At 52.6% G+C, this 26,481-nt stretch overlaps 1 protein-coding gene and 1 long non-coding RNA gene across 5 annotated transcripts in view; one reads left to right on the top strand and one right to left on the bottom strand.

Annotated features, from left to right (window-relative positions):
- Window positions 1-772: 772 nt before the first annotated feature.
- Window positions 773-2,717, bottom strand: LOC146890695 (uncharacterized). Its single transcript, XR_014998430.1, has 2 exons — window positions 2,592-2,717; window positions 773-1,650 (listed from the first exon to the last, which is right to left on the bottom strand). It is a non-coding gene; the product is annotated as an uncharacterized LOC146890695 (long non-coding RNA).
- A 1,704-nt stretch (window positions 2,718-4,421) lies between these two features.
- The window catches only part of Ttbk1 (tau tubulin kinase 1), a 43,835-nt gene continuing 21,775 nt past the window's right edge, over window positions 4,422-26,481 (top strand). For 2 of the 4 annotated variants that reach the window (XM_087897957.1, XM_087897959.1), the window contains exons 1-13: window positions 4,424-4,664; window positions 7,948-8,109; window positions 12,279-12,426; window positions 12,903-12,976; window positions 13,180-13,320; window positions 13,999-14,103; window positions 14,332-14,397; window positions 14,810-14,902; window positions 14,982-15,107; window positions 17,652-17,806; window positions 20,298-20,529; window positions 20,703-20,881; window positions 23,744-24,305. In XM_087897957.1, coding sequence (XP_087754083.1) covers window positions 8,002-8,109; window positions 12,279-12,426; window positions 12,903-12,976; window positions 13,180-13,320; window positions 13,999-14,103; window positions 14,332-14,397; window positions 14,810-14,902; window positions 14,982-15,107; window positions 17,652-17,806; window positions 20,298-20,529; window positions 20,703-20,881; window positions 23,744-24,305 — 1,989 coding nt within the window. In that variant the 5' untranslated portion in view covers window positions 4,424-4,664; window positions 7,948-8,001. Of the gene's footprint in view, window positions 4,665-7,947; window positions 8,110-12,278; window positions 12,427-12,902; window positions 12,977-13,179; window positions 13,321-13,998; window positions 14,104-14,331; window positions 14,398-14,809; window positions 14,903-14,981; window positions 15,108-17,651; window positions 17,807-20,297; window positions 20,530-20,702; window positions 20,882-23,743; window positions 24,306-26,481 lie in introns of all 4 variants that reach the window. The other 2 variants (XM_087897960.1, XM_087897958.1) reach the window with 2 other exon arrangements.

The following is a 26,481-nucleotide window of genomic DNA, read 5'->3' on the forward strand; positions in this document are numbered from 1 at the left end:
GAGGACTCCCATGGACAGTGAGGGAACTGTGGAGGTGGGGCACTGATGGAGGACTCACATGGGCAGTGAGGAACTGTAGAGGAGGAGCACTGAGGGAGGACTCCTATAGGCAGTGAGAACTGAGCCTTTACGTTCTACTTGGCTTTGAGAAGACGGAGCCCCAGCTCCAGAACAGGAAGAACTGGAATTACGTACACAGTGCTCATGGCTGTGCAGTGAAGTGACCCCGTGCTCACACAGAAGCAGCACACGCAGAAGGTCCCTTCCAGTTTATCTTTACATCTTTGCCATTTGACAGCCAGACTAGATGTGGAAGAAGCAGCCAGATACAAAAACCAAAAAGCTAGACTGAGTATGGTTGACCAGCTGGTGTCAGGCAGTCTAGGGTCAGGTGTGGGCAGAAGACCAAGCAAGCAGTGGGCTTGACATTGGCCCCAGCTTGCCCCTCGTTGGGGTCCAGACCACAGCGGACCATCTCAGGCTGAGAGGGCAGTCAGAACTCCATAACGCTGTCACAGTGTTTGACACGCAATAAAAGGCTGCTCCTGCACAGGACATGAGTTTGGTTCCCAGGCAGCTCCAGTTCCTGGGAACCCAACACCTGCTTTTGGCCTCTGCCAGGACCAGGCAGGCATATGGTGCTCAGACATCATACATACACACAGATGAAAGAGCCATACACATGCATGTGGTGCTCAGACATACATACAGATGAAACAGCCACACACAAATGAATAAATAAACACTAAAAATAAGGGAAAAACAAAACAGCTCATTTGTTAGAATGGATTTTATTTTTTAAAAAATTGTGAGCCAGGTGTGGTGGCATATGCCTATAATCTCAGACTTCAGAGATGGATGCAGAAAGATCAGGAGTTCAAGGCCAGCCTCAGCTACATAGAAAATTTGAGGTCAGCTTGGGCTCCAGGAGGCCATGGCTCAGACAATAATGATAACAAAGCAACAACTAAAAATCAACCCAAAATGACAAATGAGTACTGGCTGGGTCATGAGGGGCCGGATCCTTCGGGCACGGCAAGCAGGGATGCATGATTTAGAAGCTATGAAGAAAGAGTAAGGTTTCTCAGAGGATTAGAAAGGAGCTCCACATGGGCCAGGGATCAAGGCTATAGGTGTGTGTACTAAGGAATTTAAATCAAGGGGCTGGAGCGATGGCTCAGCAGTTAAGCATGTTCATTGCTCTTCCAGGGAACCAGAGTTCATATCCCAGAACCCACACGGTGGCTCAAAACCGCCTGTGACTCCAGTTCCAGGGGTTTAGATTCAGGGGTTTCAACTGCGCACCAGGAGTCTGCATAGACTTACATGCAGACAAAATAACCTTCCACATAAAATAAATAGCAAAATATTTTTTATGTGAAATCTTTTTACTGTGTGTGTTTTGAAACAGGGGTTCTCTGTGTAACCGTGGCTGTCCTGGAACTCACTCTGTAGACCAGGCTGGCCTTGAATTCACAGAGATCCACCTGCTTCTGCCTCCCGAGTGCTGGGATTAAAGGAGTGTGCCACTGTGCCTGGCAGAAAATCTTCTTTTAAAGGCATTTAAATCGAACTGTTAAGCAGCACGTGCTCTTCATGGGCTTTGCAGTGCCAGGCGCAGTGGATCAGCATCCAGTGAGTGACGTGCGGCTGGAAAAAGGTTCAGAGAAAGACAAATGGTAACAGCAACAAAAGAAAAACAAGAAAACTAAGCCCAAAACCCCAAACAGCAGTAATAGAAACAAGAGCAACACTTGCTTCTAACCCTGAGCCCACCCTCCAGCCACAAGACCCACATTTGTTTTATTTCTTCTAACCCTGAGCCCACCCTCCAGCCACAAGACCCTAACATTTGTTTTAGTTGTATTTTTTAAACAAATTTAAAGGTTGAAAGAATGCTAAGTATGGAAATAAAAAGAAAAAATATATGACTGATTGTCAGAAGATAAATTAAAATTGAATTACCCAGAAATTACTCAGACAATGAAGTTAGTAGATAAGTACATTAAAACAGTAGTAACCACTTCATTTTTTTAAAGTTACAAGAAAAATTGAATGTATTAAGAAATGTAGATGATCTGGGAAGGGAGGATTAGGGATTTCACCCAGAGCCTTGAGCACGCAAAGAAGGTATCCTACTACCTGAGCTACATTCCAGCCCGTGAGACATAGAAGACTTCTGTGAAAGACAGGGTCTCATTCTGCAGTCCTTGCTGGTCTGGAACTCACTATACAGTAGACCAAGCTGTCTCAAATACACAGATATCTCCCCACATCTGCCTCCCCAGTGCTGGGATTAAAAGTGTGTACCAGCTCACTGGCTGAGACTTCCCCCTCCCCATTCTTTTCTGTCTCTTCGTCTCTCTGTCTCTCTGTCTCTCTCTCTCTCTCTCTCTCTCTCTCTCTCTGTCTCTCTCTCGTGTGTGTGTGTGTGTGTGTGTGTGTAGTGTGGAAGTATCTGTATCTTTGTGTGTGTATCCCTGTTGAGTGTGAGTCTGTGTGTATCTGTGGGTGTATCTCTGTGTGAGTGTGTATTTGTGTGTGTGTGTGTGTGTGTGTGTGTGTGTGTGTGTGTGTGTAGCCATGTGTACCTGCATGCCAAGGAACATATACGAAGTCAGAAGACAACCTTCGGTACTCGTTTCTCTTCTTCCACCATGTGGGTTCTGGGGATTGAATTCAAGCCATCGGGTTTGGCCACAGGCTCCTTTACACACTGCCAGCCAAGGCCCTGCATTTGAGAGAGAACAAGAAGAATTTGTCTTTTTGAGTCTGCTTGTTCACTTCGCATAATAATTGCCAGTGGCATTCACGTTCCTGAACATGTCATGATTTATTTTTCTTTTTAAATGTATTACCCATTAAGCCATCTTACCAGCTGTGTGTGTGTGTGCCTGTGCACAGGTGTGCGCACAGATGTGGAGGCCAGAGCAGCTCCTCTTTTTTTTTTTTTTAGTAAATTTTATTAAATTATAAAAGTTTCCATTTCCACCCCCCCTCCCAACACCCTCCCACTCCCCCTACTCCCCCTCCTCCTCCCTCTTCGTCCCCCAGGGCGGTCAGGGTTTCCTGCCCTGTGGGAAGTTCCAGTTCCTTCCCCCTCCCTCCAGGTCCAGGAAGGTGAGTGTCCAAACAGACTGGATCCCCAAAATCCATTATATGTAGAGGAAACAGGTCCCAGTGTCATAGTCAATGGCTTTTCAGAAAGACTTCGGGTCAGCCACAGTCAGAGAATCCAGCCAAATTCGGAGAATCTGGTTAGATCACGTCCTCTTTCAGTCCCAGTCCAACTGGCCTTGGTAAACTCTCATCAGATCCATTCCCTTGTATCAGTGGGTGATGGCATCCCTCGCAGTACTGATTTCGTTTTTCATGTTCTTCCTCCTTCTGCTCCTCATTTGGACCTCGGGGGGCTCAGTCCCGCAGAGCAGCTCCTCTTTAAAAGCTCTGTGACAGACAGTCTTCTTTCACAGAACCTGGAGTCAGATTGGCCAATGAGCTTTGAGGCCTCGCCTCTCGGCTTCCCCAGGGCTATGTCTGAAGATCCACAGCTCCTGGCGTTTTACACGGGTGGTAAGATCCAAACTCGGGTCATTATGCTTGCACACTAAGTTCTCTTACTCCATAGGGTGCTTATAAGAGATTAAACGAGCTAGTGTATCTGGCAGGTGTAGCTACTGCTATTATTGTTGTTGTTGAAGGTGCTCCCTCTGCGTTTGCTGAAGATATAAGCGATGGAAGGAGGAACCGAGAGATGCAGGGCGTAGAGTATATTCAGAGAATATTGAGTAATCCCATCTGTCACGGGAGTAATAGCCTTATGGGCGCATGTTGAGAAGTTTTAATGTCACAATAAAGAGTGTGTATCTTGTTTGGTAAGCAATAAAAAACAATGACAGAATTTATCAGTAGTTGGAAGAAAGGGTCAAAGAAAGAGACGGTAAACCAGAAGAGAAGGCACGTGCAAGATGAGGAGAGGGTTACAGGTGGCGATTCCGAATGTGGGGTGGTGTCAGAAGAGACTATGACGGAGACATATGGGAAGGATGGGTCCAGGTAGAAGAAGGGCTTAAGAAGGAAGTACGATGGCTATGTGGAGGATGAAATCGGGGGTCAGATGAGGCTAAAGGAGAAATGGGGATGTTCTGGGAGTTGGGGGAGATAAAAGGTGATGGAGACAAGTGAGGTTTCTGGGGACAGGTAAGGAGCCCGTGGGCAAGTGAACTGCATAGGTGAGTTAAGAAGCCCCGGTAGCTCTTACAGGATCATCTGAGAGTGCTCAGGCAGGGTCTCGGGGATCAGAGTGGAACGTGATGTCAGAAAAACGGCAGTGATGTAAGGGCTGGGCGGTGGGGCGGTGATGTCAGGGCTGGTGCTGATGCTGGCGGCGCAGTGCATTGTGGGCAGCTCCCCACTCCGCTGCTGCTACTGCTGCTGCTGCTGCTGCTGCTGCCGCCCGCCGCCACCGTCGCCCTAGGAGGATCGGGGCCGGGCCGGGCCGGGATGGTTGGGGTCGGGAGGCCGCCGCCGCCGCGGGAGAGAGTGGGCCGCCCAGCGCCGCACTGAGCCGCCCCCGCCCCGCCCCGGCCCCGGGGGATGCGCCGCCCCGTGCCGCTGTCTTCACCGCCGCAGCCGCAGCCGCAGCCGCAGCGGACACCGAGCAGGTGAGGCGGGGCGGGGCCGGGCAGGCGGGCTGGGGTCCCTTCTGGGGTTCATCGGGCCTCCCGTCGGGCTCACCTCCACGGCTCAGCTACCATCCGGCAGCGGTCTTCTTCGCCGCCGCCAGGAGATGGGACGCTGGCCTACACTGCCTGGGCCGCAGCCTGAGGCCTGGAGCCGCTCCCTGCCCCCGCACAGACCCACCCTCCCCAGCCCATCCTTCTTGCCTCCCCCACAACCCCTCCCCCAGCCCTTGTCCCTATGATTTCCCTCTTCACTCTCCAGTCATCTCTGACAAGTCATCCTGCTGTCTCTAGACCCTCACTCCCATCCTCAGTTCCTCCCTTCCACCCACCAGCCTCCCTTATTATTCTCCAGCTGTGTCCAGAAGCCCTTCCCGTGGTCCTGTCACTCCATCACTCCGTCCCTGCCACCGTGATCTTCTTGTCTTACCTACCCCCCTCCCCTCATCCTGTCACTCTGACAGGCCCTGTTCCCTGCTCTCTCCTCCTCACCTCTTTTCTCCTGTTCCCATCGCTCCTCATGGCTTTGCTTCTCCTGACCTGGCCTCTAAGATTCCTCACACCTTGCGTAGCCACACATCAACTCCTCTGCTTCCAAACCACGATGTGCTTCTAAACACTCACCTCTCTCTCTGTCTCTCTCTACTTACCCCACATTCTCATGCATACACACAGCCATGCCTACACACACACACACACACACACACACACACACACACACACACACACAAAGGGACCTCAGAGGACAGTAACCAAGCCGCCAAGCTTGTCAGCCCAGTCTGGGATAACTTGGGTCGACGGAGGCATTCTCTGGGAAGGGTGGTGGATAGGGTGGCCAGATCTTTCCCCTTCCACCAGTTCCAATTTTCCCAAGTATCAAGTGTGAGCCGCACACAGATCGTCCTCATCGACCTGCAGAGCCCACCAGACAGGACGGAGGTCCCTCCAATTCTTCAACTTATTATTATTATTTTTTCAGTACTGGGAACTGAATGTAGGACCTTGTGCTGATTGAACTATATCAAGATATCTCAAATGCTGACTGAGATACAGTAAGCTCTCTCAATCCCCCTTTGGGGTACCTTTTATTCACATTGTGTGTGAAAGGTGTGTGCATGCCACTGTGCACATGTGGTGGCCAGAGGACAGGTGGCAGGGGCCTGGTTCCCTCTTTTCAACACACGGCTATCAGGAATCCAACTCAGGCTATCCGATTAGAAGGTGAGGGTCTTTTCCCACAGGACTGCCTCGGCAGGTCCCAGCCCCTTTTTATTAAAAAGTACATTTTGGTGGTGTTGGGAGTTGAAGCTGGTGCATTGACCATATTGGACATGTACTCAAACACTGAGTTTTCTCCCCAGCCTGAATTTAACTCTTTTTTTCCCTTTCCCCTGTGCTGGGGCCCATAGCCTCCTACACATAAGGATTAAGCTACAGCCCAGTCCCAGCTGAGGTCTCCTAAGAAGTTTGATTGCTTCTCCAGTCTTTTTTGCTTGGTTTTGGTTCTGTTTTGTTTTCTTGTTTTCAGCCAGGGTATCTTGTAGCCCAGGTTGGCCTTGAACTTGCTGTGTAGCCAAGATTGGTCTTGAATCCCTCGTCCTCCTGCCTCCCCCTCCGGAGTGCTGGGGTCACAGGTGTGTGGTACCATGCTCAGCCACCCCAGTCTGGTCTCGACCTATATTTCAGAACTCCATTCTGGTTCCTCTTATCTTGCCATTGTCCTTCCTGCCTTGCAAACTCTTGGTAGCCCATAGCCCTGGCATTGTGTGGATTGGGGAAAACAATTCAGCTCAGATGTTTTAAAGAAAGCTAAAAAGGAGTGGCGATGTCTTTCCCCACGGAGATTCTTTCTCTTCATGTCCCGGGTGGAGCACTGTGACCTGGAGATGTCTCAGGTCTCTTTCAGCCCAGCCTGCCCTTGTCAGGGTGTCTAGATGCAGGACCTGAGGAGTTAGCCATCTCAAGGAGGTTCAGGTCCATGAGATAATTGTAATGTCCTTTTCCCCCATTTACAAACAAGTTAGCCACAATTAGTAATTGTAGTGTTCTCCCCATTTACAAAGAACTTAGCCCCTCCCGGCCTCTCCCGTGCCCAGTCCCCAGCCTGAATGATTGATTTACTTCACTCCTGTGTGTGGCTCTCCAGGGTCATGGTTAGAGTGGAGCAGAGAGCACATAAAGTATCTGTAGATGAAAGATGAGGAGAGAAGATGCTGGTTCCCAATCCTGGGCTGACTTGGCAGGAATACCAGAAAGTCACCTTTGCTGGTCCCTTCTCTACACATGTGCACACAAAGCAAGACATCCACTCATACAGAGGGGGTCCATGAACACAGCACACACATCTTTGGATAACTTGTGTCTTAGTCCTTTGACGCTTGGGATACTCTCTCCCATGTCAACTTTTATCCACTTAAGCACAGTAGAAGTTGCCTTCCGCCTGGCTGACTCCACATAGATGTGGAAATGGACTTGCTCACCCCCGCCTTTCCAGACCTGTGGTTCTCTATCACTCTGCCTCCCCACAGACAGCACCCACTACTCTGCTCCCCCAACTTAAGTCTGCCTTGGCCCCTGTGGAGTGGACACTGGGATACCATTCCTCTGAAGTGCACGGCTTGAGTCCATGGTCTGTGGTTGGCACAAATCCTGGCATATAGACCGGGAAGTCTTGTGGCTGCCAGTGGGGTCAGCCTCCACTTTCCACAATCCATCTGCCTTCATGCCACCCTCAAGGGGCTGTTGTGCATGTCCTCATTTTTCTTGATGGTCACATCTCTCTGGTTGGCTGGCCGGCCACTCTGATGAGGGTATCCCATGGCTTACCCGTAGATCTTTCTGTTCAGCCAGCAAAGCACAGCTCCTCCGGAGTTTTGTGACACCATCTAGGTGTGGATGCTTAGGACCACAGGTAGAATGAGTGACTCAGGCTTGTCATTCTTGGGTCTCAGCCTAGGATGCCCGCTGGCTGGCACATCTTCCCTTCATTAGTTTGGAATGTCTCTATGGTAAACCCATGGCTTAGTCACACATCACTGCCCTCTCCTGTTTTCACCGTGTGTGTCCTGTTGCTGATTTTCACGCCTCCCTTCCCCTGACCTCCATCATATCTCCCCCAGTAACTCCTGTAGCATCAACTCCCCCCCACACACACACACTCCGGCTTGGGAAGGATGCCTGCCAGCAGGATGGGGGTTCTTTCCACAGCTGTCAGGTGGTCTAGGGGGGCAGCCAGGCTGTTTACTGCCCTTCCTCACTCTCCCAGGTAGATGGCCCCCCAAGGGCAGGCCCTGCGGACACCCCTCCCTCCGGCTGGCGGATGCAGTGCCTAGCGGCTGCTCTTAAGGACGAAACCAACATGAGTGGGGGAGGGGAGCAGGCCGACATCCTGCCGGCCAACTACGTGGTCAAAGATCGCTGGAAGGTGGTGAGTGAGTGACCTAGCTGGGCAGAGGGAGGGGTCTGGGAAAGGAGAAGCAGGGATCTGGAGACTTCCTAACACTGGTGCCCTTGGAGCCCTTACCCTAAGTGGGAGGTGTCCTCGACCTCCTTTGCATACTGATCAAATGTTATTTTTTTGTCCACACATTCTCCCAGTACCCTCTCTCCAACCCGGCTCCCTCTCACCCCTTCCTCGTGCTGGCCCAGCCTAGCCTGAACAACTCCTGGTTGGATGCCTAGGTGTGAGCTGCAGAGCCCGTGGTGCGGAGGAGGATGGTGGGGGAGGGGGCTCCTTCTCTGCCGCACCTTGGGGAAGGACATTGAGTGAGCATGTGTTCCTCCGCTTCCGCAGAGGACGGAAAGGCTTGGGTCTGAGGAAAGAGGCCCTTCAGGCTGCTCCCACCGCATCCGCACTCCCTCTTCTCCATCCACCCTCCTCCCTTCCCGGGTTCCTGCGGCAGGTGCAACACGCCGAGACTCCATCTCCCAGCGTGCCCTGTTCCTCCAACCCAGGACTTCAGGCTCCTGGGCCTGCTGGGAGTTGTAGTCTGAGTTTCTTTGTCGGGGGAGAATGCTATCCTGGGTGGGAGGGGGCCACGTAAGGGTTGGATCAGTGGTTGTGTCTAGGGAACCAGACCTACTGTCAGTCAGCCTCGACCAAATCCTTTTTTCTCCATCGCTTTAAAGCACCCTGGTGTTCTCTTTATTGTAGGGCTGGGTGATGTAGAATGGTATAGTGTGGGAAAAGTGTGTTTGACTGTGGGGTCTGCGCGGAAATGGGGATCCAGAGGGGAAGAAAGAACCATAGAGGTCAGATTTTTTTTTTTTTTCCTGTATAGAGTTGTGTTCGTGTGCGCGCGTCCCTGTGCTCTGGTGTGGTGAGACTCAGCTCGCTCACTAGGGGTGCTGGATTGGAGAGGAGGGTGGGGTCTGGGTGCCGGTAGATCTCCATGGCAACAGCCACCCGGCCGCGCAGTCCCTCTAGAGGTCCAAAGAGAGCATTTTCGGGAATTGGGAGTTGGGGTGTTAGGGAGGAGATTCTTAGGGCCCCCGAAGGGGGATTCCTGAAAGGGAGAGTAACTGGACAGAAATGCAGGAGGAGCCGGGGTAGCCATAAAAGGAAAGGGTGTTTGACAAAGTGAGAAGCGCCCCTTCAAGACCCCCGGGTCCCTGGCACATGGACTTGGTGTCTGGCAGATGGCAGACTGAATAACATTTGTACTGAAAAGGCGAGAAAAAGACTGTTCACACACAGAGTTTAGACTAAAGACCTTGTTGTGCTCTGTGAAGGATGGGAGTGTACAGGAGAGAGGAGACGGAGGGAGGGGGAGGGGCCGTGGAGGGGGCAAGTACGCCAGACCTGGTCTCCTGTTCCTTCCCTGGAGAGCTAGAGAGACAGGAGGGGTGGGGCTGATGTGGGAGTGAGGGAACCGGAAATCATGGATCAGAGATGGGCTGCAACCAGGAGAAATGGGGGTCAGTGATCTAGGATCGCTGTAAGTTGTAAATAAATTTCTTTGCCCTAAAATAATAAAAAATAAAAACAGTAAGTTGTTCTCGAGGGGTGATCCTTGCAAGCCACATAGCAAACAGCAGAAATAAAAATCTTAGTGTTTGTTCTGTGCCTTTTAAAAAATAATTTATTTTATGTGCATTGATGTTTTGCCTGCATGTGTGTGTGAGGGTGTCAGATCTTGGAGCTATAGACAGTTGTGAGCTGTCATGTGCATGCTGGGAATTTAACCCAGGTTCTCTGGAAGGACAGCCAGTCCCCTTACCCCTGAGCCATCTCTCCAGCCCCTCTGGACACTTCTCGACCTCAGAGGCTGTGATCGTGTTCTCCATGGGTTTTCTTGAGAACTGATGGAGTAGATACAGCAATTACTAGCACACCTGTTTCATAGATGTGATTAGCTAACTTGCCAAGTGCTGTGATCAGAAGTTAGGCCGAGGTCTGTCTGCTGCCGCAACACAATCAGCAAAACTCAGCCCATGCGAGAGTTGGAGTCTAGGGGCTGAAAGGTCTTCGTGGCTTGTTTCTCTCTCTTATTGAGGAGAAAAAGAAGAGGCCCAAATTGTTTTTGAAACTGAGATGACTTTAGGTTGCCCAGAGTGGAGCCAAGAAAAGGATGTCCATCCCAAATAAACTGAGGCTCCATTGGGCTGTGCTTCTTCTCTGCTTTAGGGGGTCCTTTGATGGGGATGTGTGGGATCATTAAAACATACAGAAGAGGAGAGATGGCCTGAAAGAGACCAGAAGGGGTTCTCTCAAGGGGCTGCCTCGTGGAGTTCATGGGCATGGGTGCTTTCGGCTCATGATACCTTCTTACTACCTTAGGGTAGTAAGAATAGCATTTTATGGCTTCATTGTTATAGAAAGTAATACATTCATATTCTAGACTGAGTTTTTCTCTGTGGTCTTAAAGTTCATTTATGTTTTGATTGTGAGCCTAGCCTTGAGTGGCTGAGCCATCTCTCCAGCCCCACTGTACCTTTTGATGAGTAAGTATGCCTCCAGTACAGAGCAGGGGGAACGGATACTGGGTGAATGAGTGCCAGCAACCAAACCCCTGCCCTAGGGATGGGGTGGCAAATAGGGAAAGAAATCGGCTCAGTGTGAGGAAAAGGCCAATAGAGAAGTTGGGGCCCTGGGAAGCTGGGGAGTAGGTGTTAGGTATTCTGCCACCAGGGATTCTGGTGACTCGAGCATCAGCTCCTACACTTGGCATTGCCAAGCGGCCCATGTCCTGTAACCTTATGGGTTCTACACCCATAGGTTCTGTCTCCAGTTGATGGAGTTGAGAGAAAATGCAGGCCCTTTATTTACAGCCAAGGTATTGCAGGCCGTGGGCCCTGTGGCTTTGCTGTGTGCACCGTGGGGAGTCAGATGGTCCTCACACGTGCTGTGGAGCCTGGGAAACTGTGGTGATGCCTGTGAGCCCTGTCTCACCTACCCTGCCGCCTGTGCTGCACACAGCACACTGTGAAAGGATGTGGAACGGTTAGCGCTCCCCTGGGTCGTTCCCACTGGGTTGTTAGACTTCTGTTGTCCAGTAGCTTCCGTCAGAGTAGGACAGTGTTTGTTCCTCTCTGCCCTTTTCCCTTCCTCTTTCCTTGTTTCCTACCCTGGCTCAAGAGACTTCTCCCTTCCTCACAGCTCTGGCTTCTCTTCTGTCCTTTACTGTTATTATTTTCTTTTTACATTTATTGATGTGCGGTGTGACTCTGTGTGTCATGATGTGTGTAGAAGTCAGAGGACAGCTTAAGGTAGTTGGCTCACTCCTTTTATGTGGGTCTTGGGGATCAAACTCAGGATGTCAGACTTGGCAGAAAGCTCCTACCCATGTGTCTCTCCCTCTCTCTTTTCCTCCCTCCCCTTCTTTGGAGACAGGGCCTCAAATATCCCAGGCTAGCCCTACTATGTAGCACAGGCTGGTACTGAGCCTTTACTTCCTTCCCCAGTGTGCACCACCAGGCCTGCTGGATGTGGTACTGGGGATCAAGCCTGGGGCCTCATGCATGCTAAGCAGGCGCTGTCCTAACTGAGCTATATCCCTGGCCCTGCTCTCCTTTTAGAGAAGAGATGCAGGATGACCCACAGTGTCTAAAACTCTGTATCATCGGATCTGTTTCCATGTCTGCCTGAAGCCATGTGTCTCTTCTCTTCTGCTCCTATTCAGATACCTGTCTGGTCCTGTGTGTGTGTGGAGTGAGTGTGTGTGTAAGAGTGTATGTGTGTATGAGTGAGTGTGTGTATGTGAGTGTGTGCATGAGTGTGTGTATGTGAGTGTGTGTGTGTTAGAATGTGAATGTGTATGTGAGTGTGTGTATGTGAGTGTGTGTGGAGTGAGTATATGTGTGTGTGTGAGTGTGTATGAGTGTGTGTATGTGAGTGTGTGTATGTGAATGTGTGTGTGAGTGAGTATGTGTGTGTGTGTGTGTGTGTGAGTGTGTGTGTGTGTGTGTTAGAAGGGATCTATACTCATAGGCTGAGCTGTCTGTCTCAGAGGAGAGGTGAGGGCACTGACTGGCTCGGGCAGGTGGGTCCTCCCCCTCAAGAATACATCCGCCCATCAGTGGAGAACATGATCAGCAGAAGTGGGTTAAGGAACTGTCCAGCCTGATCCCTGAGCACAATTCTTCCCTCATCCACAGCTGAAGAAGATCGGGGGTGGGGGCTTTGGTGAGATCTACGAGGCCATGGATCTGCTGACGAGGGAGAATGTGGCCCTCAAGGTGGAATCAGCCCAGCAGCCTAAGCAGGTTCTCAAGATGGAGGTGGCTGTGCTCAAAAAGCTTCAAGGTAACACTCTGGGGCTGGGGCATGGGAAGAGATGATGGAGCCAGGATCTAAGAAAGATGGGGCCAGAGCTTAGGAGATCAATGGAGAGCCATGAGGGAGGGAGTCTGTGGGCGATGGCCAACTGAGGCGGGTCATGACTTACAGACAACAGTGGGGCAGAGTGTTAGAAGGCGGGACTAGGGTGGGAGTTGTAGGCCCTTAAAGAGGCGTTCCTGGAACCAGGGCTGGGGAAGGATTCAAGAGTGTTCCAGAGGGGTGGCTAAGTGGCTCCAAGGTTAAAACGCTTCAGATTCTCATAACCCTCATAAGGGCTAAGTGGGCACGACATACATACACACCATACACAACAAAGTATGTGTGTGTGTGCGTGCACGTGTGTGTGTGTGTGTGTGTGAGGTGGGGCACACCAGAGCCTGTCTGTGGCTGGTGAGGAGGATGGAATGGGACTTAGGAGGCCCTGTTTTTGTGTCCTGCAGGGAAGGACCACGTATGCAGGTTCATTGGTTGTGGCCGGAACGAGAAGTTTAACTACGTGGTGATGCAGCTGCAGGTACGTCCCTGGGACCTGTCCTCCCACCTCTTTCCCTGAGAGCTGGTGTGTGACTTGGGCGAAGCATGGGGAAGGGAGGCTTCAGTTCCTGATGCGATGGTTAGAGGGTAGGCATAACCTTCTGGGGGCAAGGCTGGGTGGCCGTCACCATGGCAGCTGGTTCCCCTCCTATCCCATCTGTCCGTCTTGCCCACCCCACCCAGGGTCGGAACCTGGCTGACCTGCGCCGCAGCCAGCCGAGGGGTACTTTCACACTAAGCACTACATTGCGGCTGGGCAAGCAGATCCTGGAGTCCATCGAAGCCATTCACTCCGTGGGCTTCCTGCACCGGGACATCAAGCCGGTGAGCAATGCGCCTGAGCTCCCCTGTTGCCGGAGCCTGGGTGCTCCACCCAGTGGCTGAACCTCTTGTACTTGAACATTTCTTGGCCACAACAAACCCCATGCCCTCTTTCTCACCTCTTGGCCATGCCAGGATGAGTGCCTGGCTCTCATCTCTGCCCTCCATTCTGCATCTCTCACCCACGACCCTGTGTGGTCCCTCAGTCTAGAGGTCAGGAGGTCAGGAGAGGCCACCTGAATTTCTGTGGCATCTTGGATCTTGGTGCTAGAAAAAGAAAGTACAATCCTCTAACCTAAAGGGGTAAAGCTGGGTGAACGGCTCACAGGGAAAAAGGCAGAGGAGAGGGCAGCTGATTTTGAGCCAGGCAGCCATACTAAACCCCTCTGTCCCTGTAGGGAGCTGAGGGTTTGGAGCAGGGTGGACCAGCACTCAAAGCCTGTTTTCACCAGTTCTGTGATTGAGGGGCATCTCGCCCCCTCAGCCTTTGACCCTCCCTTCCTGTGTCTCTAAATTGAGGCTAGCCATACCTGCTCCATTACTGAGATGCGACAGCCATACTCCTATGAATATGGGTGGATGTAAGATCCATGGGCTGGGGGCCCGTCAACACTGGCACGGCAGTGTCTTAGTGGGTCTGGGGGCGCTGGACCCCAGGTCACAGCTGCTGTCTCCCCACAGTCCAACTTTGCCATGGGCCGACTGCCTTCCACCTATAGAAAGTGCTACATGCTGGACTTCGGGCTGGCCCGGCAGTACACTAACACCACAGGGGACGTCCGGCCCGTGAGTACACCGGGCATGAGGATGGTGGGGCCTCTAAGGATTCTCTTGTCTGGGAACACTTCACTGCTTCCCTTGTGGCTGCCGAAGCAGGCTTGGGGTTCTTTTCAGTATCAGTACATCCAACCCTGGATGACTACCTGGGCTCCTGGGTATCAGGATGAGGTGGGCAGTTAGTCTTGGTGGTGGCAGGGTTGTCAGTGTGGCTGAGCTGTTGTCTCTTCTGCGCAGCCTCGGAATGTGGCCGGGTTCCGGGGGACTGTTCGCTATGCCTCGGTCAATGCCCACAAGAACCGGGTGAGTGAGCAGCAGAGCCTGCGTTAAGGACTAAGGGCAGAAAGACAAGGTTCGGTATGGAGTAGGCTGTGGGTGTCGAGGTGGAGAGAAAAGAATGGGGTGTGGGATGTGGCCAGTCAGCCCCTGAAACTTGGAGTGGGAGGAAGGTATCACCGTTGGCTGCCCGTGATGTTCCCTTCTGGGCTCTTCCATCATCCCTCTTCCCACCGAAAATCCCTGGTGAAGGGACAAAACATGCGCAGAACCATTTACCGTGGTGTCTGTGCGTGCTGAGGTATAGGACGGGCCACAGTCAGAGAGATCCCAGCTTTGTCCGTCTGGGTCCGGGTGTCAGATGTACCCAGAAAAGGGTCCACCACCCTTCTCAGAGGAGGGCGTGAGAACTGCAGGTGATGCTCTCCGTACCCCTCAGGAGATGGGCCGCCACGATGACCTGTGGTCCCTCTTCTACATGTTGGTGGAGTTTGCAGTGGGCCAGCTACCTTGGAGGAAGATCAAGGACAAGGTGAGGCCCCCGCAGCTGGGTGGAAGAGGCAGAGGGGAAAGCAGCTGGGCCCTCACCTGCTGTGTCCGCGCCCCTCCAGGAGCAGGTTGGGATGATCAAGGAGAAATACGAACACCGGATGCTGCTGAAGCACATGCCCTCGGAGTTCCATCTCTTTCTGGACCACATTGCCAGCCTTGACTACTTCACCAAGCCTGATTACCAGGTACCCCCAGCCTGGGGCACGACTGAGAAGCTGCTGGCCCCCAGCAGTGATGCCCCCTTGTAGCCTGGCATACTTCAATATTGCCCCTGCGTCTGCCCCCTTGATCTTCTTCTACCTGTACCAAACTGTTTATAGCAGTCTCTGCTCAGACTTTTCAAGAGCTGACCCTCCCCAGTGTAGGTGGTGCTCTTGTGTTAGCATAGTCAAGCTTCAAAACAAGCGTCTGAGGCAGGGGCATGGTCATACATACCTTTAATTCTAGCACTTGGGGAAGGGGTAGATGTCTTTGTGAGTTTGAGGACAGGCCAGCTGGGTGACATGCTGAGACCCTGGGAGGGGGTGACCATGTGTTTGGCAGCAGAACTCTGCAGGAAGCTAACTGGGATGATTGTTCACAGATGGGAAACTGAGGGTAGATAGACATCGTGGTTAAGAGAAGGGCTGGGCTCAGAGACAGTGATGTATTGCTTGTTGACAGGGTACAGACCGTCCTTAAAATGTCACTGATTGACCGTTGTAAGAGTTCACTTCCCAAACCTGGACAGGACCTCCCCTTCATACACCTGTGGCAAACAAGATGAAATTAAGTAAAACTCAAGAGAAAAATGACCCAAATAAGAGACCCAGTAAACATGAGACTCCCAAGCATGCTGTAGCAAATTACAATTTCTGTTGTTTTTGAGACAAGGTCTCGTGTAGACCAGCTGTCCTCAAACTCAAGATGTAGCTGAAGATGACCTTGAACTTCTGACCCTCCTGCCTCCACCTCCCAAGTGCTGGGATTTTAGACGTGTGCCACTGTGCCCAGTGCTGTGCTGTGCCGAGATTGAACCCAGAGCTTCCTGCATGGCAGACAAGCAGACATTCTGCCAACATAGCCACATAACCAGAGTGTATGTTCTAAAATAGCGATTTAAAAACTAGTGTTGCCAAGTGTGGTGATACTCAGCTGTAGTCCCAGAACCCATGAGGCAGAAGCAGGAGAGTCATGAGTTTGAGGCCAGCCTGGGCTGCACAGGGAGGCCCTGTCTCAGTAACAACAACAAAGAACAGGGCTAGGAAAATGCTGCCTTGGTCAACACCGCATGCCGATCCTACAGAGGACCCAAGTTCGGTTCCCAGCACCAGGTCAGGAGATTCACAACCACATACAAGCCCAGCCCCAGGGAAGCTGACAGCTTCATGTGTATACCCCATACATATACACATAATTAAAAATAAGCACACAACCCAAAGTCAAGCACATAGTGTTATGTACTGCACATGACTGTGTGTCACACTGTGTATGTGACCGAGGATGCCGGCATCACTGCACCCTGGAGTACGCTGTACCACAGTCACAATGACTGACGTGACCAGGTGACAGGAGTTTTCCAGCTTCTCAGTTACCTCGTGGCACCACCCTCACCGACATCTCTGTGGGGAAGGATGCTTACCTGACTCCAGGTCTCGCCCTCCCCACGGCTCAGTCACCTCACCTCATGGCACCTGTCACTGTCTGGAAACTGTAGACGCACGTCAGTGTTTGCCCAGAAACCGCGGTGCATGGGCACAGTGATGCCCACTGCAGGGACTCAGTGTCAGTCACACAGTAGACACCAAAGCAAGTCTGGCCAGCCCAGGGCTAGAGAGATGGCTCAGAGGTTAAGAGCACTGGCTGCTCTTCCAGAGGTCCTGAGTTCAATTCCCAGCAACCACATGGTGACTCACAACCATCTATGATGAAATCTGGTGCCCTCTTCTGATGTGCAGGCATACGTGAAGGCAGAATGTTATATACATAATAAATAAATAAATCTTTAAAGAGAGAGAGAGAGAGAGAGAGAGAGAGAGAGAGAGAAGGAGGGAGGGAGAGAGACAGCCCAACCTTGAATGACCTGGATTGCTCAGAGGTTTTGTAGCCCCTTGCTACCTCTTGAACCCAGCACCCCAGTTGCTGGTGAGCTGACTCCTTGCTCTGGCCATTGAGTTGCTTGGTCCACACCGTTACACATACGTCCACACCGAGCCCTGTGATGACTGCCGGAGGTGAAGAATGGGCAGAGAAGCTTGTAGATGACGCAGAATGAAGGCTCTATGCCCAGTCATGAGGGGGAGCTGTATGGGAGGGTGAGGCGGGTGTCAGGGAGGACGGTGGGAAAGGCACCCCATCAGAGGCCTGCAGAGAGGCCTGAGACCCCGAGGGAACCCACTGATGTGCCTGTTAAGATGACAGGAATGGCGGAAGAGTCTGGAGACTGTCCTCAGGGGACAGGTCTCAGGGGACTAGTGTCCATCTGGTGGGCTTAATCCAAGGTGATAATTTGCATAGTGCTTTGTGCTATGTTTTCATTTAAAACCGATGTGCCCTTCTCCTTCCAGTGCCCCCTCTAGGCCCGCCTCTGATCCGGAAGTCCCCATCTTCCCCTCACTGCTATCCCAGCCATTGTCCCTCTCGCCTGGCTAGCCCCGGGGTCACCTCTCTCTCCTCCTGCCACCCCACCCCTCTTACCTGGCTAGCCCTGGGGTCACCTCTCTCTCCTCCTGCCACCCCACCCCCTGCAGTTGATCATGTCGGTGTTTGAGAACAGCATGAAGGAACGGGGCATTGCTGAGAACGAGGCCTTTGACTGGGAGAAGGCAGGCACTGATGCCCTCCTATCCACGAGCACCTCCACCCCACCCCAGCAGAACACCCGGCAGACAGCAGCCATGTTCGGGTGAGTCTGAGCGGGGCATCACGGTGTGTGGGGTGGTCAGTGGCCCTTACCTGGAGCTGTCACCCAGGAAGCCAGCCCCTCTCGTCCTCCTTGGACCCTGGTTGTGTCTTCGTGCTGGGTTCTTGAGCTCTTCTGTCAGTCTGCTCTGAATCCGAGCTGGAGTGGGTATCTCCTTGGAGCTTTTTTGTTGTTTATTTTCAAGACAGGGTTTCTCTGTGCAACCTTGGCTGGCCTTGAACTCACAGAGATCCACTTGTGTCTACCTCCTGAGTGTTAGGATTAAAGGTGTGTGCCACTACCACCCGGCTCATTTAGATCTTTGAGTAAGGAAGAAATCCTGGGTGAAGCGGCTTGAGCCACATAGCCTCCCTTCCTCATTGTAAACGACGAACATGTATATCTCACATCCAGACGCCACGGGGCTCAGAGGGACATTGACCCCTGTTTTCACAAGGCCTCGGCCAATGCTGGAATGTGGCCAGTGATTTCAGAACCATGTGAGGTGCATGGAAGGGTGTCTGGGGGAGAATCCTGACTAAAGGGCCCCACCTCTACCAATCAGGGTTCTCTAGGGAAATAAGACTTATAGAATTAATATATTTATTAAGATGGCTTATAGGCTGTGATCCAGCTAGTCCAGCAATGGCCGTCTATCATTGGAAGATCCAAGAATTAGTAGTTATTCAGTTCATGAGGCTGGATGTCTCTGCTGGTCTTGAGTATATACTGGAATCCCAAAGTAGGCTCTAATAATGCCAGTGAAAGAATGAACTTGCCAGTGACAGCAAGAACAAGCAGGCAAAGGGAGAGCAAGCTTCCACCCTCCACGTCCTTTATATAGGCTAAAGGCAGAAGGCGTGGCCCAAATTAAAAGTGGATTTCTGACTTCGAAAGGTCTGGATTCGAGATTAAAGATAGATCCAGGTTAGAAGTGGGTCTTTCCACTTCAAATGATTTAAGAAAACTCCCTCACAGGTGTGCCTAGCCATTTAGGTTTTAGTTAAATGCAGATATAGTCAGGTTGATAACCAAGACTAGCCATCACACCACCTAATCCAGGGCCACCTTTGGGAGGAAGATGTCACAGAAATTGCTGGCCCACCACAGTGGCCCAGTTCTGTACTGAGGTTACTTGGAGGAGTGGGGCATGAGGGTACATATCTAATTATAGGATGAGGCAGGAGGATTATGAGTTTGAGACTAGCCTGGGCTACACAGGGAGACTTCGTTTTAAAAACAGAAAGAAAAGCCTGTGGATGTGGCTCAGTGGATAAAGCACTTGTAGCCCAAGCGTGAGGACCTGGCATAGGGTCCACAGAGCCCACAGAAAGGAGACACGGTAGTGCACCCCTGTAATCTATGTCTTCCTATGGCGAGACAGGTGTAGGGACAGAAACCCCCTGAGCTTGCAGCTCAGCTGGCCTGATGCACATGAGAACCTTAGCTCAGTGGACCCCGGGGGCCAGCTGGCCAGTCAGTCTAGCTGAAATGGCAAGTTCCAGGTCCATTGAGAGACCCTGTCTCAAAACACAGGGTGAGGGCTAGGTGGGGTGGCACACACCTTTGATCCCAGTACCCAGGTGGCAGAGGCAGGCAGATCTCTGGGAGTTTGAGACCAGCCTGGTTTACATAGCAAGTTCCAGACCAGGCAGGACAACGTAGTAAGACACTGTCTCAAAAAACAAAACAAAGAAATGAACAAAAACAAAAGAACAAGGTGAAGAACCTTAGAGGAAGACATTCCACATCAACCCTTGGCCTTCACTTGCATGCACACAGGTGAACACCACACACACACACACACACACACATACACTCGAACACACCACAGCTGTGTCTCAAGGTGGAAGGAGAGCCAGCAGGTAAGGTTGTCATCCAGCCACCACATGCATATGGTATCATGTACTCTTGTGTACACACACACAGATAAAAATAAACTTAACAAAAACAGAAAGAAAATGAAATGTATTAAGGAACTTGAGAGGTGGCTCAGCAGTTAAGAACACTGGCTGCTCTTGCAGAGGATCTGTGTTAGACAACTGGTGGTTCACAGTTGTCTGTAAGTCCAGACCAGGGGATCCAGCACCCTCTTATGGCTTTCTCGGGCACTGCACACACATGATGTACATACATACATGCAGGCAAAACACTCATACACATAAAAGTAAATGCATCTTTTAAAAAAGGTCTCTAGATAAGGAGTATATAGGGTTTTTTCAGACTTCTTTGAGGTCTGGAAGGAGCCAGGCACTAACAGTGAGCTCCAGCAAGGGCTGGGAAACCCACAGGTCCCCAAAAAGGAGGGGCTCAGTGGGGATGTGTCAGTCCTTGCCAACGTTGAGGATGGTCTGGTCTCAGAGACCTGTGGGTCAGGGATGGCAATGGTGTGTGCACTCTGGAGATGTCCCCAGGGCCTGTGCTGGCAGGAAGTCAAGGAGGAAAAAAGGACGTCTCTTCCAGTCTTACCCATGCCTCTCCCTGCTCTCCCCAGAGTGGTCAATGTGACACCGGTACCAGGGGACCTGCTTCGCGAGAACACCGAGGATGTGCTCCAGGGCGAGCACCTGAGTGACCAGGAGAATGCACCCCCCATCCTGCCTGGGAGGCCTCCGGAGGGGTTGGGCCCTGGTCCCCACCTTGTCCCCCACACTGGGGGTCCTGAGGCTGAAGTGTGGGAGGAGACAGATGTCAACCGCAACAAATTGCGCATCAACATCGGCAAAGTAATTGCATCCAGGCAGAAGGGTGTGGGTAGCCTCCCCCATCTGGGTTCCCAGCCCTTGGCCCTATCCTCCCGAACCGCCACCAACCCGCCTCATGTCTCTTTTAACGTGAGAAAGTCTCTGACCCACAGCCAGCTTGTGAACCCCAACTCACAGCATCCTCTCTTCTACAGACCCCCTGCATGGAGGAAGAGCAGAGTCGAGGAGTAGGGGTCCCCAGTTCCCCAGTACGTGCCCCCCCAGACTCCCCAACAACCCCAGTACGGTCTCTACGCTACCGGAGGGTCAACAGCCCAGAGTCGGAGAGGCTATCTACAGCAGCTGATGGGCGGGTAGACCTGCATGAGAGGAGGTGAGTTTGTAGGCAGGGCTCGGGGTGACAGGCCGTTTGTAGGCAGGGCTCGGGGTGACAGGCCGTTTGTAGGCAGGGCTCGGGGTGACAGGCCGTTTGTAGGCAGGGCTCGGGGTGACAGGCCGTTTGTAGGCAGGGCTCGGGGTGACAGGCCGTTTGTAGGCAGGGCTCGGGGTGACAGGCCGTTTGTAGGCAGGGCTCGGGGTGACAGGCCGTTTGTAGACAGGGCTCGGGGTGACAGACCGTTTGTAGGCAGGGCTCGGGGGTGACAGGCCGTTTGTAGGCAGGCTCGGGGTGACAGGCCTTCTGGTCCCATCTGCCCTCGTCAGCGTGGCTGGTCCGTGGAAGGTCGTATATGAGGCAATAGTTGAGGAACTCTAGAAAGCATGGTGAAGGCTGTGCTTGACCTGGAGTCAGGCTCTGCAGAATTGATCAGTTGGTGGCCTCTGGTGGGGCATCTGTGGGAGGAAGAATGGGACAGGCCAGTGTCTGGACCCAGGTCCTAGATAACAATTCACAGATACCTGAAGGGCGGCAGAGGTGGGCTTCCTTTGACCTGCAGGCACAGAGCCGGAGAGAAGTTTAAGGGACTGCTGGTAGCAGGGTGAGACAGATTTGGGGGCCTAAGAGGTATGAACTGAGAGCAGGGGGACCCAGCAGGAACCTGGCTGCTGAGAGGAAGGATTGGGCGGGGCACCGAGGGAATTGGCTTTTGGAAGGTGGGAGGAGGGTAAAGTTGGCCGTGGCTGGGTGTAGCTGGCAGGGGTTAGCCAGGCCACCACCTGAGTGGATGGGACACCAGTGGGAAGCTCCTGAGAGATGGAAGTCACTGATTTCCCTTAGCATATGAGGACCTTTGCTCACAGTAGACCAGGACTTCTCTGCACTGGGAAAGAGAAAAGAGGCTCTCGGCCCTGCAGGAAGAGGGCCTCCTTTCTCATACCCACTCAGTATCTTTCCTAATGGCCTACACCAGCCATGGCCCCTCCCCTGGACCTTGCCCTAAACTTTCCTAATCTTCCAGACCGGACACGATGCCAGTTTGGGGCTAGACAAACCCAAGACAGGTCTGGGTCCCCCAGTCTGTGACAGCACACACTTGCTTACCGGGGATGTCTTGCCAGGCACCACCAGAGACCTCATCTTCATCCGTGGCAGTATGGAGTCCCTTGGTACAGAGGCTTATGGACACAGAGAAGTAAGGAAGGGACATGAGTGGAGACCAGAGGGGCAAGTGTCCCGAGTTCAGAAGAGCTACCTGCTCAGGAGGAACTTGGAGCAGTCGGGAAACACAGGCAGGAAGGGGTGGGTGAAGAGAGTTTCTGCTACAGAAGGTTCAGGATGTCACAGATACGGAGGGAGTAGGATGGCTTGGTGGCACTTGGGGCACAAGAGCAGATAAGACTGAAGTGTCCCAATTCTCACCGTTGTCTTCTAGACACACGGGAACACACACGTGCAGAGTTCACCTCCTGTTTTGTTACCTTCTATCCTTCCTGTCCCTCAGAACAAACTGTGCTCTCGGGGAATGTGAGCATCCACGTACAGGGAGTCCCAGGGCGGCCTCTGTCAATGATGTTTTATTTTAAGCCTTACTAACAAATCGATACAAATACGGTGAAGAATGGGGTTAGGCGGTGGCCATGCAGGCTGGGCGGGGTCTTTTAGAAAGGCTAATGGGAACTCTGCTCTGCGCATCTTCCCTCTGCAGGGGAGTCACTGACCACTAAGGAGCCCCTGCCCGGAGCCCAGATCCCACATGAGTTAGGCCACCTGCTTCTTGGTGTTCTGGGGCCAGGGGTCAACACTTCCTTCTTATGCAGCATCTTCCTTTACCACACACAAGAACATGGTATGAGAGACACCTCCCTTTGGGGCTGCTGCCACACCGAACAGAGACCTTCTGAGTGTTGGTTGAGAGTCAAAGACACAGTTCAGGATGATGACAGAAGTCCCAGCAGGATCTGTGCCCTGAGTTTATACGTTAGAGGAACCCCCGCCCTGCCAGGTGAAGGCCACAGTCTATCTGTAAGGAAGACAGATACACCAGCCGGTCTGAGGTCTGTGGTGTGGTGGGGGCGTGGGGTGCCTTGTGGGGGCAAGTAACTGTCTGTGCAGGAAGGGGGGGCTCACCACAGGAAGTTCCTCAGAGTAAGGTCGGAGAAGAGGATGGAGGCACAGGCATTTGGGGTGAGGGTGGACTGATAAAGAAAAGTGAGTGAGACTGGGCAGTGATGGGCACACCTTTAATCCCAACGCTCAGGAGGCAGAGGCAGGTGGATCTCTGTGAATTCGAGGCCAGCCTGGTCTACAAGAGCTAGTTCTAGGACAGGCTCCAAAGCTAGAAAAGCGAGTGGATCTGACAGACCTGGCTAGGGAAAGAGCAAAATGGTTCGGTTGAGAGGCCCTGGGTACAGGCTAAGGAATGCAGACTCAGGCTTGTGGCTTGGGACTGCAAGGCCCAGCCTGCCTGGGGTTATAAAGTGCCAGCTGGACCGGAGGGTGTCAGAAGTGGAGCTAGAAGCCATCTGTAAACTCAAGAGTCAGGGTACATTTGCCCTGGGTGCAGCAGGAGGGAGCCACAGATGGAGCGTTAAGTACCTGCTGAGTGTTGGAAAGACTGGATTCCCCAGAGTAGCCCAGAGGAGATGGATGGGTTCATTTTCTGCACGCTCATGTTCCTGGAATATGGTAAGCATTAAGGAATATTTATTTGTTGAATGAATGACAGGTGGATAGATAAGTGAAGTGTTTCTAGAAAGTGATGTTGATGGAGTCACACTCTTGATGTGACTGCCACTGGCTTGATGTCCTTGGGGCTTCAGAGGCCAGCACTGAGCTCCATTCGGGTGGCTCTTGCAGGTCACGGATGGATTTGCCTGGCTCACCCTCACGACAGGCCTGCTCCTCACAGCCAGCTCAGATGTTGTCAGTGGACACAGGCCATGCAGACAGGCAGGCCAGCGGCCGCATGGACGTGTCAGCCTCTGTGGAGCAGGAGGCCCTGAGCAACGCCTTCCGCTCGGTGCCACTGGCTGAGGAGGAAGACTTTGACAGCAAGGAATGGGTTATTATTGACAAAGAGACGGAGCTCAAGGACTTCCCTCCCGGGGCCGAGCCGAGCACATCAGGTACCACGGATGAAGAGCCGGAGGAGCTGCGGCCTTTGCCCGAGGAGGGTGAGGAAAGGAGACGCCTGGGGACAGAGCCCAGTGTCAGGCCCCGAGGACGTGGCATGCAGACGCTGGCAGAGGAGGACCTGCGGCAGGTACTGCCCCAGCCTGCACCACCTCAGCTGAGCCAGGCTGATGGCCGATCAGAGACATCACAGCCACCCACGCCTGGCAGCCTTTCTCACTCTCCCCTGCACTCGGGACCCCGCCCTCGACGGAGAGAGTCGGACCCCACGGGCCCTCAGAGACAGGTAAGACTTGTGTATGACTCTCCTATCCCCAGACCCCTAGAGCCGTGAAGGCAGGTCTAGTGTGTTTCACTGTAGCCCCTCTGGCCTTGGACCCCAGCAGTGATAGGGCCATGGTGGAGACAGACAGATGTATGTGGGGACAGACAAGGCTTAAGTTGTGGGATAAGTCTTAAGAGTTCAGCTAGGTGATAAAGCAGGAGAAAGGCCTCCGGGGCCCAAGGAGAGCACACACAGACCTTGTGGTGGCAGTCTTCAGCACAGTACCCATGAGGGTGTGAAGCAGGGCCTGGGGGAACTCATGGAAGGCTTTTAAACAGGAGTATGGCTCCATGGTGGCTTTGAGACTTTAGAGATCCCTTGGCTACTTTGTAGTAAGTGAATTGAAAGGGTAAAAGTTTAGAAGTAGGAAGGCCAATGTCTTCAGTAGCCAGAGTATCCTGGTGGCCTGGGCCAGGAAGTAGACTACAAGGGGAAGGGCTACGGTGAAGGGCAGGTTGCGGGGTAGAAATATCTCACTAGATGCCTGGGACTCTGAGGGCAACAGTGCCATAGCTGAGTGGCTTTGAGGGTATGTGTGTGGATTCAGACTGGACACAGTCATCTCTTGCTAGCTGAAGGATGGCCATGTTGTGTTATCCATTGCTAGGGAAAGAGAGTCACCTGGTCTCATAGGAACCATGGTAGTGGGTGCCAGTACCCAAGACAACCATGCAGGATAGGGAGGTCCAAGAGTTGGGGCAGAAACTAAGAAATGCTCTTAGATGCACACAGAGGGACGAGAGAGAGAGAGGAGTCCTTAATCCTGACCCGGGAGGGACCAGAGCAGGGGAGAAAAAATGGGGAGAGAGGTGAACAAATCTGGGATGTGAGAGCACTGGGATATGCTGGCCCATCGTTCCCAGTCGGGGGATGCTCCAGGGAGGGAGGCATGATCAAAGCCCTGGGTTCAGTTCCCAGGGCCACATAAAACTAGAGTGTAGGTGCACACTCCTGAAATTCCAGGACTTGGGCAGTTGGGGTAGGAAGACTGGAAGGTTAGGGTCATCCTAAGCGAGCTCACATGAATAGGCATGTTGGGAGCCCTGTCTGGCTGCAGTGGCGCCTCCTCCTCTAGGTGTTTTCAGGCAGGGTCCCACCGTGTAGGCCAGGCTGGTTCCCAGTCCTTTGGACCGCCTTCAGCATGTGAGCTTCCGGGCCTGCGCAATTGTGCCTAGTGCAGAGGAACAGACTGAAGAAGTATGCAGAGAGAAAGGATTTGGAAATGCTGATCTGAGGATCAGAAGCATGTCTCACTGTGGTAATGGTGGGGCGTGAGTGTGTGAGAGAGTGTGTGTGTCCTCTTAAGGACACCCTGTCAGAATAGGATTGTGAACCCACTGTTATGGCCAAGCTTCTCTATATGGGAGGCCAGCTGACTTCTGACTGAGAAGTGATCGTCAGTTCTTGCACTATCTCAGAGCCTGCAGCTTGTTCCACTTGGTGATCTAATGGTGGAGCTGTGTGTGGTGCCTGGGTATAGCCCAGGAGCTGGCTTTGACACTCACTCAGGTTGGGATGACCTGGGTAGAAAGGGCAGCTCTGGCCATGTCAGGAGGTTCTTTCTAGAAGTGGTTTTTTGATCCCCAATCCCAGAGAATATTTATCTGGTCTTGCCTTGAACCTGTTTATAGCAATGAAAAACTGGGGACCGTGAGTCCCCACCCACAGAGGCCCTACCTCCCTGGTGTGGAGCCTTTACTCTGGCAGTACACGGGATTGTATGATTAAGCCACGACCACTGTTCCCACAAATGACTCTGGTGAAAGTGGGGGCAAACAAGATGTTCTCAGAACTTCTCATGCCCTGTTCTCCCTCATCAGCACCCCATACCAAAGAGACTGGCACAATGGGTGGGGTCCCCAGGAAATGCAGAGTTGGGCCAAGGTCATAGACAGTGGTGCTGGAGTGGAGGGAAACAGATAAAAGTCGGCTCTCTGCTCCGTTGTTCCTTGCTGGTCACTGCGGGCCAGCCACTGATTCCTTCCAGTCTCAGAACAAGAGGGCCAAGAATCCTTGCAGGCGCTCTCTCCTGCAGATATTGTGCGCATCTTAGGTGTCGTGCTAATGCTGGGGACTCTTTCAGAACCAGCGACAGGCCTGCTGTGCAGTCATGGTGTATGACATGGACAGAGAAGTG

The sequence above is a fragment of the Myodes glareolus genome, chromosome 18 (assembly GCF_982192425.1).
Source record: "Myodes glareolus chromosome 18, mMyoGla1.1, whole genome shotgun sequence".
Classification (NCBI taxonomy): domain Eukaryota; kingdom Metazoa; phylum Chordata; class Mammalia; order Rodentia; family Cricetidae; genus Myodes; species Myodes glareolus.